The following is a 20,899-nucleotide window of genomic DNA, read 5'->3' on the forward strand; positions in this document are numbered from 1 at the left end:
TTTGACTTTGCAATTTTTTTCAGAGTATATTTAAATCTATGTGTGGACAAAACCCATCTAGTTATGAATAATTTCTTAAACATTATTTGTACCAGTAATCTAAAAGGAATATAGATGATATTCATGCTGACATTTCAAGCAATGCAAACAATCCTTTTACTTCTGTGATCTTGAACTGTATTATTTTTTCATTAAAGGAATAGCATGGATATGCCTTGTATTCCCTTGTATTGTCTTCAGAATATTATTGCTTGAAGTCAGAAGCATGAGATAAGGAAGATATATACTGATAAAGGTAATTAATTGTATCAGCCAGATCAGGGATTTAGAAAAGGATCTGATTACTTTTATGGAATGTATGGTAAGGCAAATTAACTGAAATGGTAAGGTATTTTTAGGTTATTGTCTGTATTCTGAGAGCTCTGTAAAATAATAAAAAGCCATGAAACTGGGCAGTGAGGAACTAAATAGGAGAAATGACAGAGCTGTGGTAGCAGGTGTCTGGGGAAACTTGAAGTGCCAGAATTGTGAAGAAGAAACTGAGACTTAGTGTTCTGTGAAGGATATCATTGGAGAGTACCTAAAATGTGCAATGGCAGTTGGTGGAGGAGAGTGGAAAACAGGAAGGCTAGTATAAGACTGTAAAATACATAAAATCTCTTTTTTTTCCCCTTAGAACTCTTGACTATTGGGAACAGGAGGAGACTGTCAGACTTTGAAAAATCAGGCATGGCTTGTGGAAGAATAAAATAAAATACTTTTTAAAACAATAATAACAGGCAACAGTGTTCCATTATAATTTTTAACAGCAGTCTCAGCCCAGACCAAGACAGCTTTGGGCAAGGAGACTGAATTGCCTCCCTACTCTGGAGAATGTGCTTTCATCCCTCTGTCCTCCAGAAGCTTGATAAAATAACCTGCGAGAGGTGGTCTGAGTAGTCCTAAACTGTAACATGCTGCAGGGAAGCTGCCGTTATGTTCCTGTTAGTGTGGCAAGAGATGGGCCATAGTCTGGCCTGAAAACACTTCACCTCTTCAAGAATTCAGAGCATATCTGAATTTTACTTCTAAGAATTGTAAACAAACATCAAGATTGTAAAGTCAAAGAGTGTTTATGCTGTGCGGTGGAGCACGGTGCCAGAGCTGGTGACAACTGAGCAGTCTCTGGAACAAGACGTAACGGAGCTGCATGTTGAGACAGGGCATTTCAGATCGTGTACAGCATCTGGCAGTGCAGCTTCTCTGCTTCTGGCAGCTGAGCAGCTCCTGTGCTTGGTGCTAGCTCCTCAGTCCCTATGCTGCACCCACCGCAAGTGTACAGGTGCTCTGAAGCACTGAAAATTAGAGAAAGGTAGCATGAAGGTTGCCTGTGAATCTTAATTTCACAAATACGTGCATTATGATACTGTCTGTATTTAGGTGGTTACAGGTGATCTGTCTAGTGGCTCTCTGATGCTCTGAATCATATGTTGATGGGCGTTAATACCATCTGTCATGTAGATATACACAAGTACCATCATGGCAATGTCTGTGGTGTTACTAAGGTAGTTCTACATTCCTCATATTGGCATTGCTCTTGGAAGGGGAGTTTATGAGGAAGGTGCGAGTAAAGAGGTATTTATTTGCGTGCTGAATGCAATTTCTACGTTTGTTTGGGGCAAATCTTTGAAATACATATTTTTGGCAAATATATTAAAGCTATGGGTTGCCACCTGTAGCTATGCAGGCTGTTGGGTTTCAGGTATTGAATGCTGTTGCACAAAGGGCTGCCGCGGCATTCCTACCAACTGCACTTCATCTTTTGCCAGGCCAGCTGCGCTGAACAGCCTCTCCTAGAGCTGTTTCAAGTGACTGGTCGCCGCAGCACCAACTGTCTGGCTTGCAGCTGCAACAGGTCCCTCCCGCCGCAGGCCCTTCACTTCTCCTTGCAGCTCATCTTGTAACTTCGCTACCCTGCTTGCCTAGCTGACCCCAATTTTAAGGACTGCAGTTTTCATGGCTTAGTATCTTATCTCATCCCTTTGCCTGTTCTCTTCTCATTCCTGAATTCAAGAAAGTCTGAATGAGAGGGTTTAATACTTTCCTTCATTATTTTAGAAATACCGCACAGACCACCTGCCATCACAGCACAAACGTATGAACTAATGAATGGAGCTCTGCATGCTCACACAAAAGCAAAAAGAGCTTATATTTTCACTTGTTTTCACAGAGGCTGGTCTAAAGCAAGAGGAATGAAATGTCTCTCCTGCAGAGATCATAAATATGTGTTAATAACACACTGTAAATGAAATATTGTATTTCTTTCAGAAACTGAGAGGACTCCAGTTTGGAGCCTTGGATCAAAATGAGACAAGACATTTGCTCTGTTTTCTGCCTGGTCTGTGCTTTAGCTGGGGCACATGTGGAATTCTGCTAAAATGAGAGTATAAATTAATAGTCCTTCACACTTCATTGCTTGAATGAGCCAGAAGTTATTTTCTTCTGAGTTTTGAGTCCCAGGTGCAGCACTTTCTGACTGCCAAATATGAATTTCTAAAAGGGAAGAAAGACCAGTGAATCGAAACTACAACAACCTCTTCTCTGTGGTCTGAGTACAGCCATGTAATAGAGAAAAGGAAAGCACATCAACTGACAGGGTGGAGGGAAAAGTTCCTGTCCAGACATATGATGATGGTGAAGAACACGCTTGTGATTTGGGCAACAGCTTCCATTTCTGGTTCTGTTTCTGGCTTTGTGTGCAAACATAAACAGGTCATTTGGGTCTGTGTCTTAAAAAGGTGACTTGTCTCTTTGATTGTTGGTACCCAACTTGAGTTGCTCCACGACTGATATTCTTTTGCTATTTAGGCTGGTCTAGAGTACTAACAAAGATAAATGTTTCTACTTTCACTAAAATGTACAGGTTTAGTGTTACAGACCTGGCTGTCCCTATGGCTGGACCAGCACATGCTGATTTCTCAGAGGCTGATCCACTTTTGATCTTCAAAGAGCATTAATAGGCATCTAGTATCAGTTAGCACTACTCTGTCACACTGTTATCAAAAAGAGTCTATTATTTATATTGCTTAATGTCCCTAAAAATGAGCAAAGTGTTTCCAATCTTAAAGAAACGTGTCTATACTTATACTGTTAACACCCTTCCAACAGCATTCCATAGATGGATGAGCATGGTAGGGTACCATGAAAGGAGACTGGGCAAGGCTGACTAATTCTAAATTTTTCTAATTTAGAAGTTATCCTCAACAGGCTGCAGAACAGCGAGTAATGGAAAATCATGTGGCTAAAGAAGAGGAGAAGACTCTGGAGACAGTTCTCAGCTTGTACTGATTTATTTATTATCTATGCAGACATAAGCCAGCAATGACTGCAACCTCTGTGACTCTCTCTGTATTTTCCTAACTGGTGTAGGGAGGATAAAATGTGCTATGGAAGATACTCAGACAACTTGAAACTGGTTTCCATAGCAGGCATCAAGCCATCTTCATATCCTATCAGTTCTTTGGTGACCTCCGGATAATATCAACTGGTATTTGAATTGTTTGAGAATAGGATTATTTTCAGTAAGAACGGATGTGAAAAAGGACAAAATTCTTTTATTTCATTGGAGTTCCTGGATGCAATTTTCATTAAAATAGAAAAAACCCTCCAACTCCGACAATGTATCTGCAACTGCGAGGCATTCCCCGTCATTGCAATAGTGATACTTCAGTCTAACAGGAGTACGTGCATAAAGAAAGCATTTTGATGTATATTCTCTCTACGCAGCCCGAGGCAGGAATATGGTCCACAGAACCACAAGAACTAAAACTTTCCCGAGTTAGTTTCCACTTTAACCACACTTCCACTACTGTAGCATGGTAAGATCTGAACTGCCACCGTTGCCATTTGGAAAGAAGTAAGACCCCAGCAAATATCTGGATATTGGGACTTGATCAGAAAATACGAACTTATGTATTTTGTGTATTTTTGTATATTTTCAACTTCTGAGGTAATTGGATTGCTACTATTTGTAGTATCTTTTTCAAAGATGGAATGCTGTTTTATTTACAATCTCTGGTGATGTCCAATTATTCTTGTATACAGGTGTCTCTTTTCTCTCTATAAGCTCTGACAAATGTAGTTTCTAGCTACATCTTTATTTTTGGTAACAAAGACAGCCTTGTAATCATGGTTATTTCCTGTCAACTTTACTTAGTATCTTTATACAACTGCAGTTGAAGAAATTGTTTAGTGAGAAAGGCCACTGAAGTAGGGGCTTTTTAGACATTGTGTTTGCTTAAACTATCCTTCATTTAAAATCTTAAGGGATGCTGCAAAACAGCTAAGTACTCGCCCAAGTACTGCATCTCTGAGTTTGTCTTAATTGCTAACTATAAGCAGATGGTGGGCTGACAGGAGGCAAGTCACGCATGATCTAAAAGCCACAATGCACAGGACTGAACATAAGGTGATATACATTGCTCTTCTGCTGAACATATTGCTAGCTTGAATGGCTTCTATATTGGGTTTAGTTTTCATCCTACCTAGAACACCATTAATGTAATTCCACCTTGCATGTTCGTGTCCAGTTTAGAAAGATTGTTTGAAAATGTCTTCTGTGTGGTTGCAGTCATAGGAGAATGTGATGTACAGAAATAGTTTCTTCCTTGTACAATTTTTTTATGTATTATTTTCAATATAAAGCACTGCATAAAATACAAATTCACTGTTTATCTATGGAAAAGTATCAAATGTTATTGACTTAAATAGTGAACAGCATATTTTGCCATAGACTATCATACAGTCTTGGCAAAGCTCAAAAATACGGCAAAGCTTGGTTGGAAGACTGGATTGGATTGCCTTAGTACTAAGAAAAATGCCCAGTTATAGATTCATAGCATTGTAAGGTGTCTGTCTGTGTTCACCTGACTATGTACTTCTTTTGACATGGAGCTGAGATGGGGAAGGTGCTATGATTAAATGTTGTTTCAGGTTCAAATCCATGCGGTCTGTGGTGGTGGCACAGGGTGTTTAACATTGTGATCTTTCCGTTCTTTCGTTGTTAAGCTTTGGCCAAACACTTCAAAAATAATGTCAGAATGCCAGTTTTTCCTGGCTTTAGATCCAAGATAGCACAGTGAACAGCCTAGTTCCAAGAGCAGAAATGAGCTTCCTAGAAGAACTTGGAACACAATATGCTCCTGAGCTGTGAGGGCATCTTTCCTTCTTCTCAAGTAACCTGTGTCATTGCAAAAGTCTCAATTGCTTATGGCAGGATGGAGGAGAAACTGCTGTAATGCAAGTGTCTGTTGCCCCCTTTCTGCTGCAGGAGTGTAATATTGTCTGCTGCTGTAAAAGGAGGCAAGATGGTGTTGCTTTGCTGAGCAAGTATTTCCTAGATCCTCCTGTGAACAGAATATCCAGAATTAATTCTAATGGGCAGGCAATGGCTGCCTCTGTAATTATTTGATGCCTGAATAGACTTTTGTCGTAGCCTTTCTATGCTAAAAACGAGTAAATAATATATAAAAGTGTGATTTAAAGTAAAATTCAGATTTTTTTTTTTTTCCTTTGGAGTGTATATAGCTACCAAGGAAGTAAGTTTCTGTGACACTAGAGTGGTTATGTACTGGAAACCTCTTTTGGGCTCTTTTAGGTATAATTTTTATTGGGAGGTCACTGTATGAAGATGTATCTTCTGAATTTGCAGCCCTGGCCTTTTCCAGTTTTGGGAATAAGTGGAGATTTTTAAAGTGGCATTTAAGCTACATCAAAAATGAAGGAATGCACGGAGCTAAATCTACATATTTAGATATAAAATATTCAACCTGAGTCAGCACTGGTATTTAAAGGATATAGAGTAATTAAAAATCCATTATGGTATATCCTAAGGAGAGGGGAAAACCTTTCCTGCTTACTAAGTATTGGGATAGAAGTCATCTACCACCTTTGCTTTTTCAGCTTCAAGCTTTCTCTGGAGTGAGGGGAGTCCAAATGCAGATTGTCACAAGATTTCTGTACTGCTGCGTCTTGCTTAAAGAGACAGCAAAAGCTCTTTGTCTTTTTTATTTCTTAAGGAAACAGTCTAAGTCTCATAGAAATCTCATTGATTTTATTAGTATTTTCATTAGGATTTGTCTTTGGTTAGACAAAGTAATCCACTGAAGTAAAATATAGGAGCAAGGAATCAAAATATTTCAAAGTGAAACTGAAAGTACCATTTTGCACAGCCTACATTTAGTAATTTAGAATAAATTTAACAATAATGCCTATGTAATCCCTTCTCCAAACAGGATTAGAAAATTGTCTACATGTGAAAATTGAGTGTCATTGTAGTCTGTTAGAAGTCTACTATTTTATTTCTTGCCTTCTCTTTTATTTTATTCTTAATTTTAACTATTGTCTTAATGTTAATGGCTTCAATTTTCTTGTCTTTTAAATGAGAAGTAAAAATGTAACGGAAAGAAATGCATTATGCATGCAAGTGTTTGAGACAATGATTCTCGCTAGAAGCATGGACAATGAGTTAAAATGCACTGAAGTGCCTGACTAAATTGTTGAGAGAAGATGGATGTAAATCTTTCTCAAGAGTAGATTAGAATTAATTTTGCCAGCGGAGGCTTGTTTGCCCTTTGAACCGTCGTCCTCTTTTGTTGCCTGCAAACCTGGAGTGGCCCCTGGGAGCACAGAGGTCTGTCTGGCGGCTGCAGCGATGGCAGTATTGGCCACTGCTTGGCCAGTAGTATCCACAATATTCAGATAACCCCAATACATGTAACTCCTGCGGCCCTGTGGCATCACAGCTGGTGGATGGGACCTTGGGAAGCAAGTCAGAGCTTTCACCTGCAGTGCAATTGTACCATTTGCCTTACTATATTAAGTAAAGACACCACAATTCCTCATGCTTTTCCATTATAGCAACCCTGTGAGATAGGGAAATACTACTATATCCACAGTGCAGGTGGGAAAGGAAGCAGGGAATGCTAAAATAATTTAGCTGAGTTTATTCAAGATGAGCAAGGTCTCAAATCCACATTTATGAAATACAGGCGTACTGCTTACTGGAGACGATCGCTCCAAAAGATTTTGCCTTAGAAACTCTCTCCTGACACAGCTACAAAGGGGCTAAGAGGGGATCCAGGCCTTTCCACCTGGTGTATGGAGAACTTGTCCATGGATTTAAATGTTGATAGCTGAGAAAAAGCTGAAAGGTGAATTTTCCATATTAGATTGTTTACCTTCCTTACTAGAAGAAATAAAAGAAAAAATGCAAGTGAAGGAAGGATGAAAAAGGAGCTAATGTGTAATGTTTCTAGTTCTTGCAGTTTGAATTATGGAAGTGCAGACATTTTAAGGGGAACATCTCAGCATTACAAAGGTACTTTCCTGATACGTAACATCTCTTACAATTGAGAATTTATTCACATGTCTAAGGAAAAGACATCTGCTTTGCTTGGAAGGCAAGGATGAAAAATTTCCATCTGGAGTTATTAAAAATTATGACCAATTAAAAAAAGAAAGATGTTAGAAACTAATCTAGAAATCAATCTTAATTACAGAACCCTTACTTGATTTATGAATAGCAATTTTTTCTGCATCTACTATAAAATCCTAGTAAAATAAACTAGTAACATTTTTCACAACAGTGAAAATTGGTAGATGTTTATTTCAAGAAAAGATTAAATGCTGCCTACACCATAATTATGTGTTCCTTATCACAGTTCGCTTAGTATCCAGGATCTTCCGTACCGGCATGTTGCTATATACAAATGATAAACTCAAGACTTGACATCTCATACCTGATTTGCAGGTGAAGATTTCTCATTTACTGAACAATCCGACACAGCCAGAACAGGCTTCTGAATTTGCACATGTGATAGAGAGCACTGGTTTTGTGATGAAAGATTCCAGTCCTGATTTTGGAAAACTGTTCCCAGAGATCATGAGTTGAGAGCAAAATTTATTCTGAGTTTGATTTGGGATGAATTTCTAATCACATTAGCTATAAAGAAGGCCTTTTAATTTCACGGTCCCTGGGAAAGTGAAACTTGAGTAAGCTGAAAGCATTGTGAAACAGCTTCTGCGTAAACATCCGATGCTATAAGTCTTGGACTATCTACACTGAGGTGATTAAGCTGTAATTACATTTCTTTCTCAAGATGTGCTTCTAGATTATGGATGTTTATAAGTGAGTTATAGCTAATATGCCAGTTTTGCTGAATACAGTTGTAAATACCAATCTTATTTGCACTGCTTATTAAAATATTAAGTAAAGATAGCAAGACAGCGTGTTTGGAAAGCACTCAAGTTCCAGTATTCTGAAACATCTGTGGTATGAGGTTAATTTTAGTATCTGCACTCTCTTAAAGAGTACTCCTGAATGTAGGGTGATACACTATATAGTGTTCTTCCTGGGATAAATTTTAACACTGAATAAACGAGCCCATGACTGTAGTCAGTGGGATGTTTGAGACTTCTCCAATGGGAAATATCTGGAAAGTGCTGTTGTACTGCCATTCTTGAGAGCAAACTTGTTTGGTGTTTTGGGTTACCCCAGACTTTCAGGGTGCAGGTGTATCAACTGAGTCTGCTGTGTGGAATGAAAGTTACGATGGGGCTTCTGCAGGAGGAAGGGCTTTAAGCAAAGTTCAAGATTTCAACATGATGTCAGGACTGTTGAAAACATATAAACCCGTGGGAGCAGTTTATTGCACAGCCCTGGCAGCCAGCTCCAGAGAGGGTTTGGACTAGTGCCTCAGTACTCTGCTGTCCTGTGTTTGAAAGCAGCACCTCTCTTCTGTTATTGTTTTGGGAAGTGGGGAAGGAATCTTTCATTATTGCATTTCAGGGATAGGATAGGACACTAGTAGAGATTGCACCTTGATAATTTCACTTCTATATTCAGTAGGTGCTCAGAAGCAATTTAGATAGACCTGTGGCTTTAAGTGTTGATGAGAACTAGTTTACATCAGGCTGTCATTAGGCCATCAAAGCCAATGCTAATTGAAATAACAGAATATAATAAGAGCCTTCATGAAAAGTGTAGTGCAAAAAAATTTTATTTCACGGTATTAAAACAGAATTACTATCATAATCTCTTCCCAGAGAAAACATTTTGTCTTTTTTCTACCTGTTATCTTTTCCCCCTTAGAGAATAGGTATAGGATTGACTACAGGGAAAAGCACCTTCCATTGAGTTAGCGGAGGAATTTGGTGCAGAAGTCGGGGAATTATACCCCTGCATGACTGCAGATTGCTCCTGGTACATTTGTGACGGGATTTCTTAGCAGAATGTAGAATAACTGTGTGTTTTAGTTCACAGAGCATTTACACACTTCTAGACTCAGAATCTTTCTTACGGAAAAGAAGAACTTCCAAGTGTTGCACTAATGAGAACTAGAATGGAAAAGGCAAAGAGCTTTTGATGGTGGCACGTCAGGGGACCCAGCTTCTGTCTAATGAAGCCCCATGAAGAAACTTTCGTAACAGGCAGAGACCTGAAGCACTGGCCACTGCCAGGAGAAACACAGAACTTTGCTTTCACCTTGTGTGGTGATTAGTATTTTTCTGTTTATCTATCCTTAGTGTTTTGATCCATTGGGGATTACCTGCTGTAGGAACAGGCCTGTTCATCTGGTTTAGGTGGATCAATGTAGGCCTTTCCTAGTGAAAACATGCGAACTGTTGGAGTGCTAGAAAATCAGGTAATTCTTGCGATAGCAAGCAGTAAGATGTTAGAGCAACAGATTTTAGAGTGAAACTTGGTGCTAAGGACGTGACATCCACACTGTGCATTTCAGGAGTTTTATTACTTTCATCTTGGTCATCTCTGGTCTTTTGTTTTGTACTTGGCAAAAGAATTCATATTTCAGAACACCTTTGTTATTCCAATATACGGTTTCAGAATCCAAAGCTTGAATAACCCACATCAGTAGAAGCACAACTCTTGGCCCCAGTTCAGTAGATTTCTGCTTGCCCCGATATTGTAGTAGATCAGATTCACGTATATCACAGAAATAGAGGTTAACTTTGCATTCATGCTCTCTACATTTTCTCTCAAAACGTTGTCCCATTAGACTTAATTACTTTGCAAGAAAGTCCTTTGATATTTTCCTTACTCACCTAATTAATTATCAGAACAAACCCAGAAGAACAATAACTTATGATCTCATCAAATTCTTATCAATAGGAGTAGGATTTTAACAGGTAAAAATCCCTCCAAGTTCCTCCAGTTTCTTACCAATAGAATGGGATTCAAAAAACAATTCTGGTTTTGTAACTAGATACAATGTTTTCCCAGCTAGGGAAAAAATATGCTACATGGAATAATGACAACCACTAGGTTTCACAAACCACTTGGTTTCATTGGCTCATAGAGAAAACTCCCTAATATTATTTCTGTGCAGTAATACAAGAGAATTAATATACTTTAACATTAGGGATATCCTTCTAAATGAACTTGATTTGTCACAAATTACATGAAGGCATTTCCTAACTGTTATACCCGAATTTGCTTATTCAGTACTCCAAATTCTATTTAAATTACTTTCAACATAGCACTTTGTTAATCAGATCACTTAAATTGGTTGCTAAGCAGCAGATGAACCAATTCTGAAAATTTGACCTCATATACTACACAAGTAAAGAGCTTTTGTATTCTGGAAGAAGTTGAACTTGTACTTTTCCTAATATTAAGGTTGTCCCTGTCCATTCTGAGGAAGAGTATCACCCAGCAGCTGGTGCAGAACAGACTTTCTTGTCAGCTGATCTGAAGCACAGTTTTTGTAAACCTTCCAGGGTCCTAATCCTGAGGAAGTTCCACCCCCCATCAATTAATGCCCTTCACATGAGCAGGAGGTTTCAGTTCTCATTTTTCCTTATTTATTAACAGAGAAACTGTCAGAGTACAACAGAGTATTAGTCATTTAATGGGGAAGCAGAAAATAATGAGAAACTTACAGCTGGTGCATTGTTTTGAATCGGCTCAGCTCATAATCTGATACATTCTGAAAAGAGAGAAAACAGGTTTTGTATTTTAGATAAAGATCAATTTAATCAAGACCAATCCATTAAGTGAATTGCATGTCATGACATTTTTAATAGTGAGCTAAGCAAAACCCTAAAAAATATTTTTTAGTTTTGTAGCTACATTGTTGTCTCATCTTGGTTAATGCTTAACTTTTTATTACTGGCCTGTTGTAACATTTCTGGAAAGCTGGTAGCACACACTACATTGTTAAACTGGAATTTAACCAGGCATGCGGCAGATTAAATTATGCTAGTTAATGAATCATTCAAAGAAGCGATAAGCAAGCTATTTTAGATAGTCTCTCGCTAGCTCCACCATAGAATTTCTTTGGGTTTTTTTCTGAAATCAACGGATTAGTACAACAATTGTCTGAATGGAAGATTACTTTAACAATGATTGGGAGACTATTAAGTCCCAGTTTTACCTGTTGTGCTAGACTTCTGTGTGACTCCTCAACCTATGAAACACTGGGAATGAAAAAGAAATAGAATTTTTAGTTTGCCACCTTGGCACATACAGCACCCATTATAGTGCTGCACTATACTGGAAACAGTTTATCCAAATCATTTCTACAGTTGGTGTTAGCTCCATATACCTTTCACCTCAATGTGCCAGAGTCCATGCGCCGCACTACAGCAGCAGAAGTACTTCTGATGTTCAAGCTAGTACACAGCTTGTGGCTGAACTTCTCAAGTCAGAGTTTCAAACTAGTCTAAATTAAACCTTTTTTTTCTTTCTTTTTTTTTTTTTTTTTTTTTTTAAATCTCTGGATTCTCTTGATTCTCTTTTAGTGCAATATTTCCAGTGAAATCTCTGGATTATACCCAGATCAAGTGTGTAATTGCAGGGATTCAATCCAGAAACCTGCTAATGCTAAAATGCTCTATTTCTCAGCATACATTTCAACAGGGGATAGGTCAGGCTGAAAACGTGCGTTTAATAGATGCAATTCTAACCCTCCTTCTACTTTTGTGTCAGGAAAAGGAAATGAATTTGCTTCTTTCCTGAGACTTCCTACGCACACCTATAATGGATGTGAAATCTCTGAAATGACTACTTTCCGGTGACTTCAGTGACACTGAGTTCATTGTAATATGATTGATGTTTGCCTAGCTCTATCTGGTTTTCTGAATAACCCCCCAGCCATCAGTCCCATTCCAAACCATTTTGTCTCACCACCTCATCAGCATGATAGATGAGTTTGTATCAAGCATACAAAATGAGACATTAATAATAAGTGTGTGAGACAAGGAGAACAAGTGGAAAACATTTAAGATCTCAGAGAATACATATTTCCTCAGTCTATATTTAAATTCAAGTGAATCTCTGCATTTCTTTGATATATTTGTTGTGAAAATATGCCATTTCAGACACTAGAGAACACCCTGCATTTAATACTTAGCCTGTAATTATACTGTAACAAAAAGCAGCTGCATATCTACATGCAGAGTATATGGTAATAAGCAGATGATCTAGCAGATCACCAAATTCCCAAGGAAATTTAAAACTATATTGAGCTGCCTGATTGACACACAGGCCCATCTGGGCTCGTTCAGACTTTGTCAGCTGTAATGATGACTCACCAAATTGCCTCTGCAGATCAATGACCATCAATATTAGGGCCATTTCCTCCCCTATTGTTGCACCTTCTAAATAAGTGGAGGAAGCAGCTATGCTTTTTGTTGTAAGGATTTGAGTCTTGTTCACTCTCTTTTTTTCTGCAAAATAGATTTTTTATTTGTGTGTATTAAGATTGCTGAGGTATAATTACTTGGTGATTGCAGCCAAATGGCTTGCGTAATTCTTTGTGCCCTTCCAAGCTATGTTTGCTGGAATGTGCTGCTCAAGCAGTGCTCTGCTGTAAGTAGCTCTTTCCACACAGGCAAGTGCTGTGTGTACGGTCAGATCAAGCGCTTTTTTAAACTAGCAATTGAGCTTGGTAGAGGAGGAAGCTATGGATCTAAGCACTTCTTATACTGGTGAATGTTTTATACAGAAAGTTTTAATTTGATTCCTTTTTTCTTTTTTTTTTCCTGAAAAACCTTCAATAAAGGGATTAAGCTATGAGCCTCCCTGAAGTTTGAGGAGATCGGCATCTATTGGTCCAGCTGAAAGCTGTCTTTTCTTACTCTGTATGTTGTTGTTTTTTCTCTTCTTTTTTTTTTCCCAGTAAATTGCAGCATTGATTGAAATTAAGAGCTGCTGCTGCAACAAAATCCTGATCATAGGAAAGAGCATAAAAATATCTTGCAAACTCAACATTTTTGAAATTACATGGTAGCTTCTGTAAGAAGATGACTAATTCTTCCAGGTTTTAATTATCCATTGCTCCTGTTGTTGCTTATGATATACATTGTTAGTGATTCATATTGGCATGAATGGAATATATTGCAAATGAATATGTGTGATAAAGAAGAAGTTAAAGTAGTTTCTTTCCTGGAGGGATTTGAGTTGCCAAATATACAATGAGGAACTAAAGGGACAGACTGGAGTGTTTGGGTTTTTTGTATTTACAGTTTCATGTTAGAGCGCAATTTAGAAAGCATATAAAAACTATGTTCTCTTCAAACCCACTATTGATTTCCTCTTTTCTACTGGCTGCTTCATTCACCTGACACCAACTTTCTCAGTAGCTAAGCGTAACCAAAACTCTTAGCTTGCAAATCAAGCCGACCAGCTTTGTTCTGCAGGTAGCATTGTGGAAGGGGAGAAATGCTGGAGTGGTGCAAGTGTTTGAGGTGTGTCTCCCGCTCCTTGCAGAGGCATGTCTTGGATCTGAGCCTATCCTGCTGTAGGTGCTTGCCAGCATGGGTGCTGAGGAAGGGGAAGCCTTACATCAAAAGCAAAGAGAACCTAAATCTCTGTATGATCTGGAGCTGCAGATCCGTAAGTAGGTTTTATGCGTTTTTGTCTGGAAAAGTTTAGGCTGACTCATGCTTGTGGACTGTGCAGAACACACACGGTGAGCTGGCATGTCTGAGGTGCTCTGGTTCTGTGCATGTGCTTCGCAAATGGCCAGCACGTGTGCATGTGGCTTACATGCCATGGCTGGGTGGGACTGATGGCATTTTGAAGACTTGGGGACGTGTAGGGGATGACTGGTAGGTGGATATAAGGGGTTGTCAGCATGCAAATGGAGTCTGGTTTGGAGGAAACTGAGTGTAATAGGCAGGTAAAGGGAACGTGGCTCTTAGATGGGACAAAATGTTGTAACACAGCATGTAGCATATATGGCAGCTTCACCTGCCCCAGGTTTAGCACTTCTCTAAGGAAGGCTTCTGAGTCACAAATGCAGCTGTTGGATGTTATAGGACCTGACGTTTTTTGGCCTCCAGGCTTGCTTTGGAGATTATTTTGTCATGCTTTCACAGTTCCTAGCTGAGGTTGTGCTAAGGGATATTTTAATTTAGTAATTGCCTCAAAAAAGTTTTTAGATGTCTTTGAGGAAGGTTGTTAATATAGTTGATTGTATGATGTAGTCCTTTCAACTATATTTTGAAGTTCATATAAGCACATTTCTTTCCCCTTCGTTCCTTTTCAGCCCCTCCTTGTATCTAAGCACCTGTATAAGATGGTTGTGGCTGCAGGTACAAATAAAATACCTGAACAATCCAGGAGAGCTCTGAAGGATCAGTAAGAGTCTGAAAAGGTCAAATTTTGATGTGAATGAGGATGAGGGGATTCCCTTGACTTTGATAAACAAACATACTGTGCTGCAGGGTAAGCTGTCAATATCTGAACAGTAAAGCTGCATGTAAGGTGACAGTCTTGTCATTACTTTAAAATAATGCTGAGTTACATTCTGTAACATTGCCAGTTCTGAGCATGGACCAGTTTGGAGAGGTTTGCTGTCAAATGAATTTGTTGCTTTTTGTGTGTGTCTGTGTGTATATATTTATATATATATATATAAAAAATACCTTTTTATATATATTTGAATATTTTATGGTATAATGAGTGTGACTTCCTCCTAATTTTCTTCAGGTTTTTTTGGGGGAAGTAAAGATCCAGATTTACTTGATGTAAAGCGATTTCATGTTGTTATGGCAAAGTAAATCCATAATATATTACAAAAGCTCTGTATTCAGTATGATCGACTTCTTTATGTTAAGACCTGTTTATGTTTATGGAATCTGTTTGGTATTGACAAAAAGACATGCAAGAAGCCAGGATTAGGATGAATCTACAGCTACACTTTTCATTTCCGAGAGACAGAAATTTGGTGTGTAAATAAAAATTATCTACATTTAGGCAGTCAATGTGAGTAAAAAAAAATAAATCTGAACAATCATAGAATTGGAATAATACATGTTAAGATATCCTCTATTGACTGGCATAGTAGACTATCTGTAATTAGTTGGAGAAAATACGGCATTTCTTAGTAAAAATGTTTTTATGGAATATAAAGATATCCCTATGGAATAAAAATAAGATCTCAGTGCTGTCCTCTAGAAATACAACCTGAGCTATAGACTTTTGATAGTGATATCTGGCAGAAACTGTCATTGTCTCGGACTCAGTAAATCATGGAATAAATACATAGTGGAAATTTTTTAGGGCTTTTTCTTAGATAAAGGAGAACTGTGCCCCACAGGGGCAGAAAAGCAGAAGAGAAGGTGGTAAATAAAATGTGGAATCCTTAAAATCAAAGGTCAATCCAGAAATAATGGCATCATAAAGAAATAGGTTTTTATTGTGAATGGAGAATTACTATTTTTAACGTATTTATCCATTTTTAAAGTGTGTAAAACTGACATCTAGTGGTAGCAACAGCACTTTGTGTGCAAAGTGGCTTTATAAGTGAGACCAGTTTGCGTAGCAGATTATCAGGTTGTAACTATATTACACACTGAAATTGCAATTCCCTGTACTTCAGCCTAATTCACATCCTGCTTCTTTGCGTTAGAGAGCCTTTCAAATTAAATCTTGCTCCTTTTAGTTAATATCTCACTTATGGGAAGCGAGGTGGTGGTGTCTGTTTGCCTTTATGGATGCGTGGACTCCTGCTAGAGAAGTGTCATCCTGATGAGCAGTTTCATTAGAGAGGAAAAGGTTGGAAGGGGCATTTGGATTAAAATATTTTCATCCAAAAACCTGAGGATAAGGGTTAAAGAATCTTGGCTGGGTCACTGAGGAAATTGTTTGGCAGCTACCAATTTTAGACCTGTTATGAAGAACCAGGAGAAGTCAGGCTTCCGAGCTGTGATGCGTGTCTCAGGTATGGCATTACTCATAAGCATAAGCTTTTCTGGGAGGGGAAGCAGGACTTCATGGCCAAAACTGAGATCTCATGTAAATTCAGGCAAGACATGCAGGGTCTGAATCAACAGAGCACACAGGCATGTGCTTAAATCATTCCCACTGAAGGCAAGAGGATATGTTCATTTCCTGGGGTCTGTGCTTAGCTGTTTTGCTGAGTCATGGTTGATACCTATGTTTCCCATTCATAATTTTATTCAAATAGCATTTAAAAAAAAATATTTTTCTTTTCTATTTTCTTCCACATTTTGTCTAGCTTAGTCCAATTTTAGTGTCTTTGAAGAAAAACCATTGATAAAACTCTGTGTGATACCTACCCCAATGAGGCTTTAATTTAGCTTTGCCTCCACTGCTACTATATACATAATGGATAAATTAGTAATAAAGGGGGGGGAGGGGAAACAAAGTTATGCAAAAATGAAATAGTAATTATTTTTTAAATTATTTAAAAATATGGCTTTGGGGTGCCACATTCATAGTCAAGTGATGCAATTTAAAATGAATGTGGGCAAATTTAAAAGCACCATTCAAAACTATCTTCCAGACAATAAAATGAAAGAGGTCAGCAACAGAAGGCTGGGTGAAGACAGACAAATCTTAAGGGAACGTGCTTTAGTGAAAGTGTAATTAGAAATGGGCAAAAATAAGGGGGGGGGGGGATATAAAAATCATAGTTTATTTTTTTCAGGGTTGGCAGTTTGTGGCAAGAATTGTCAAACTATATTGGCTGATTTTTGTTTGTAAATGTTTATTTTACAGTCTCCTCAGTTCATAATAACTGTTGTGAATATCTCAGAGGTAAAAAATGTTGGTAGCATAATTCTAGTGAAACATCGCTTTATGCAGTTTCAAGGCTGAGGTGAATCATGCTATGCTGCCTGCCTCTATCATTCCATTTCGGTTACTTTCAAAACACATTGAATCGTATTTGTTGAACACAAATGTTGATATTCTGGAATGAAACTAAAGTCACAATTATAGAAGTGGTATAAGAAACAGCTGCTGTCATTTCAGATAGGCGAGCCCATTGCTTTAACGTGAGAGCAGAGGTAAGCAGCAATCCTGTTTGTTGCAGAGCTGCTCTGTAAGGACAAGATTAGTTGTTAACAGTTGTGCCAGCCAGAGCTGGGGATGCAGATTTATCTGTCCTGAAGCTGGTAATCCACTGCGGGCGCTTAACAGTTCTAACATACTTTTGACCTTTCAGATCTGAGTGTGGGAGCGGTTGCAATGACACGAGGCCAATTGCTATGTGCAGAGTCGCTCTGGCTTTGTCTCTACTCACTGGGGCTTCTCCCTGCTGCTTGGACACTGGTGCTTTTCCAAATAAGTGAACGCATAAGTCCTGCTAGTAGTGCCAGAACTGTTGATGGATATGATATCTGTAAGATTTCACAGCAGCCGTCTCTGCATTTGGCTTATATAAGACCTCACATAGTACAAATGAAGTTGTGGTGGGAGCGGTGTTAGTAGCAAGGGAATATATTCGGGAAATGCTTGGTGTAAATAGGACCGTTGGGGATGGGTTTCTTGGTCCACTGTGGATTTGTCAGCTATCAGGAAGTGCTGCTGCTATTTTGTCCTCAGGCATGGTTTTAGTTAAACAAAACTGCTCATCTGATGTTGTTTTACTAAAAGCTGCGTTCAGCATGTTATGGGAGTTTGAGATCTAGATCTATAACGTCCCGGAAAGAGCATAGAGTATTTTATATCTTTTAAGAAAGTTAGGATTACTTTAGCACCATTGATGGAGATCTGTTTGTAATATTGCTACTCTATCATTTCAAGTGAAAAACAAGTTTTTTTATGAATTATTTGATTAGGTTTTATATGCGTTGATGCACTGTATGGTTTTGCCAGAAGTCCAAGGCTGAGGAGCCTGCACTACATACCCTGCCACACTTATTTAACTGTTGAGATGTTAGAAACTTGTTTTTGCTTTGAGAGAAAGATATTTTCCTGCAGTAGTAGCTCAGTGAATCCCTGTGGTTTACATACATTAGAGGGAACTGCCTTTTGCATTAATACCTAAAGTGCACACATTTAAGGTTAACCAGTTTTGCTTTGAAAGAGCTCCAATGAAAGATTAAACTAGTTGATGCTTTGTTCTCATATATGCTATGAGTGGGTTCGCCTATGATTTATTTGTTTATGACCCGGGGTTTCCAGACCATTTTATACCCCAGGAGCTGCTTGCTCACACTTGGCTGTCCAAAACTTTTTTTTAAACCTGTCATATTCAATCTCACATGCTGAATGAATGGTTCCCTCCCTGAAAGCTGGCTGCAGAATTAGCCTTGGTCTGAGACATTTATGTTCTGCAACATAAATCTGTCTTTTTAGCACATGCAATGGAAAAGTTCATGTTATTTTTCCTAGAACGTGGGTGTCCCCATTAGTCTTAGGCTGACCTGATGGAGAGATAAGAGGTTTCCAAGGTTCTTTCAAAAATTATACTGTCTTTCTCACTGACGGTGTAATGCTCTGTGGGCTGAGCTCTATATTTGCATGTCCTTATTGAAAGGACGCTTACTGTAACACAGAAAATAAAACCACTTCCCATATCTTTATAATGATGCACTGCTATGTGCTTAAGCAAATTAAAATGGGCTTTAGTGTTTGAAAAACGAAACAAGTCACTACATACAGAAATAACAACTATGACCACTAGAAATTTAGCCTCAGGAAAAAACCAGCAGAATGTGCTGCTGATGTGGGCTGCAAGATTACAAAGCCTGACTATTATTTTTTTTGAGAAAAGAGAATTCAGAAGGGCCAGCTGAAAGTCTTCCAGCAGAACCATTTATCTCTAAAAATGCTCCATCAATTAAAACAGATTGTTTTTCAGAACTCCTTTCTCTTCATCAATGATTAAGAATGTATAAAAAATTTTGGCAAAATTAAATCAATTTATGTTGATGTTTGTAATATAAGGTAAAAGGCCCAAATGAGGCATGTCAATGCTATTGTGTTAGTGATTCCAAAACCATTTTATTTTTACTTTTATGGGAAACTTGCAACTGTTCATTCTGATTCAGAACAAAGGGAAATATTGAAGTGTCAAAGTTCCATTTTTGGCCACATCTAAGAATTAACGGCCTGGAAAATATTTCTAGTCTGTAGTCAAGATACCAGTGAACTGTGATCTCCAAGGAACAGGACACGCTGCAGAAATGTCCTCAGAATGGGGCTCTGCTGGAAGCAGAACTGGTGCTTTAGGAATTGACCTTTCCTTAGGGCTCAGCCCAAGGTGGGAGTGCACTAGGCTGTTGACCAGTTCTGGATGCACTTTAATAGTGACATCTAACAGGATTTACACTGTCAGGTTCTTTTAATAATCTTGCCCTCTGACAGGGCTGAACCATATCTGAGCCCAGCTGCTGCTTCCAGCTACCTGCGTCCCCTTCCAATAGTTGCATGCAGGTGATTTGAGTCAAGCGGTGCCCCTCTGTGTCTAGCTTATTAAAACAATGCTGTTGTGAAAACAAGATTCTCCCTTGGCCACGTGGTTACATGCAGTTTCTTTCTAGTTTATCTTTTCTGACCTAAACAATCTGTTTTTTCTACCTGGTATATCCTTAAGTGAGCAGACCTCTCCACCATGGCCTGTGCACCAGGCTCTTGCTGAGGCGGGAGTACAAGGCCTCTTCCAGGATCCTCCCTACCTCTGACAGAGTTTCTTGCCCCCACATAACCTGAGCAAGTTTTATTTTAATTACCTCACGTCCTATTTCTGGGTGGGTGTTTGATAAAATGTGGCTAGCATGGAGCCCTTCTGATGCTCAGTCCCTGATGCCAGCAAGGTGCCACCAGGCAGGGCTGGGGGGAAGCTCCATGTTTTTGTCCAGATGCAGGACAAATGGCCCACATGTCCTAGTGGCTTTTGGCTGCCAAAACGCTGGTCCTCTTCCCTCCCTTCTCCCTCAACTCCTGTCACAGAGGAATGCCTGCCATCCCTGTGCTGACTCTGGTGCTTCTCTGACCCTTTTGTGAGTTGAATCAGCTGCAAATGAAACAAGGGCATTGAACCAAGGAACGCTTATGGCTAGAAAGGGGCTGGGGGCTGGGTGGAAGAAAATTGTTGGTGAGGAGACCCATCTGTGTCCCTGGCAGCAACCTCTTTAGTTGTCGGTTTGTGTGAAAACTCTCACTGAAGCTGTGTTTTTCACAGCTGCTTTAAACCTCCTGGAGATGTGTCTTCTCTGGGCACTGTGCTTCCTCTACCTCCTCCATGCTGTCACCAGCAGGTGTGCGGTGAGCTGGATTAGTGGAAATGGTCTGGCTGAAAAATAACCATACCAAAAAAGTGTCCATCTGGATAAAACCTTGATGCACCACCTTTGTAGCCAAGTGACAGCTAGTGCTAGCAAAAGTGTGTGTGTGTATAATGGGAACACGTGGCAAAGGTAGAAGGGGGGAGGATCGACCCTTTAACCAGGTTTGAAACTGTCCCTTCAGTTAATCTAATTTGCTTACTGAGGAAACGGTGGGAGGCAGAAGCTAAAATTGTAGTGGTGACATTTCCAGTATTTGAATATTGATTTCGTAGGAAGAGTACTGTCTTGAAACAATGGCAGAGGCTCTCAGTGGAAGATGCTCTGTGCACTGGATTGAAAAACAAAAGTTCTCTCT

At 39.1% G+C, this 20,899-nt stretch overlaps 1 protein-coding gene across 3 annotated transcripts in view; it reads right to left on the reverse strand.

Annotated features, from left to right (window-relative positions):
• BLNK (B cell linker) overlaps nt 1–20,899 on the reverse strand; it is a 108,368-nt gene that overhangs the window by 61,978 nt on the left and 25,491 nt on the right. For all 3 annotated transcript variants that reach the window (XM_074590275.1, XM_074590277.1, XM_074590276.1), the window contains one exon: nt 10,939–10,985. In XM_074590275.1, coding sequence (XP_074446376.1) covers nt 10,939–10,985 — 47 coding nt within the window. The remainder of the gene's footprint in view (nt 1–10,938; nt 10,986–20,899) is intronic.

Source organism: Larus michahellis, chromosome 6, assembly GCF_964199755.1.
Source record: "Larus michahellis chromosome 6, bLarMic1.1, whole genome shotgun sequence".
NCBI classification, from domain to species: domain Eukaryota; kingdom Metazoa; phylum Chordata; class Aves; order Charadriiformes; family Laridae; genus Larus; species Larus michahellis.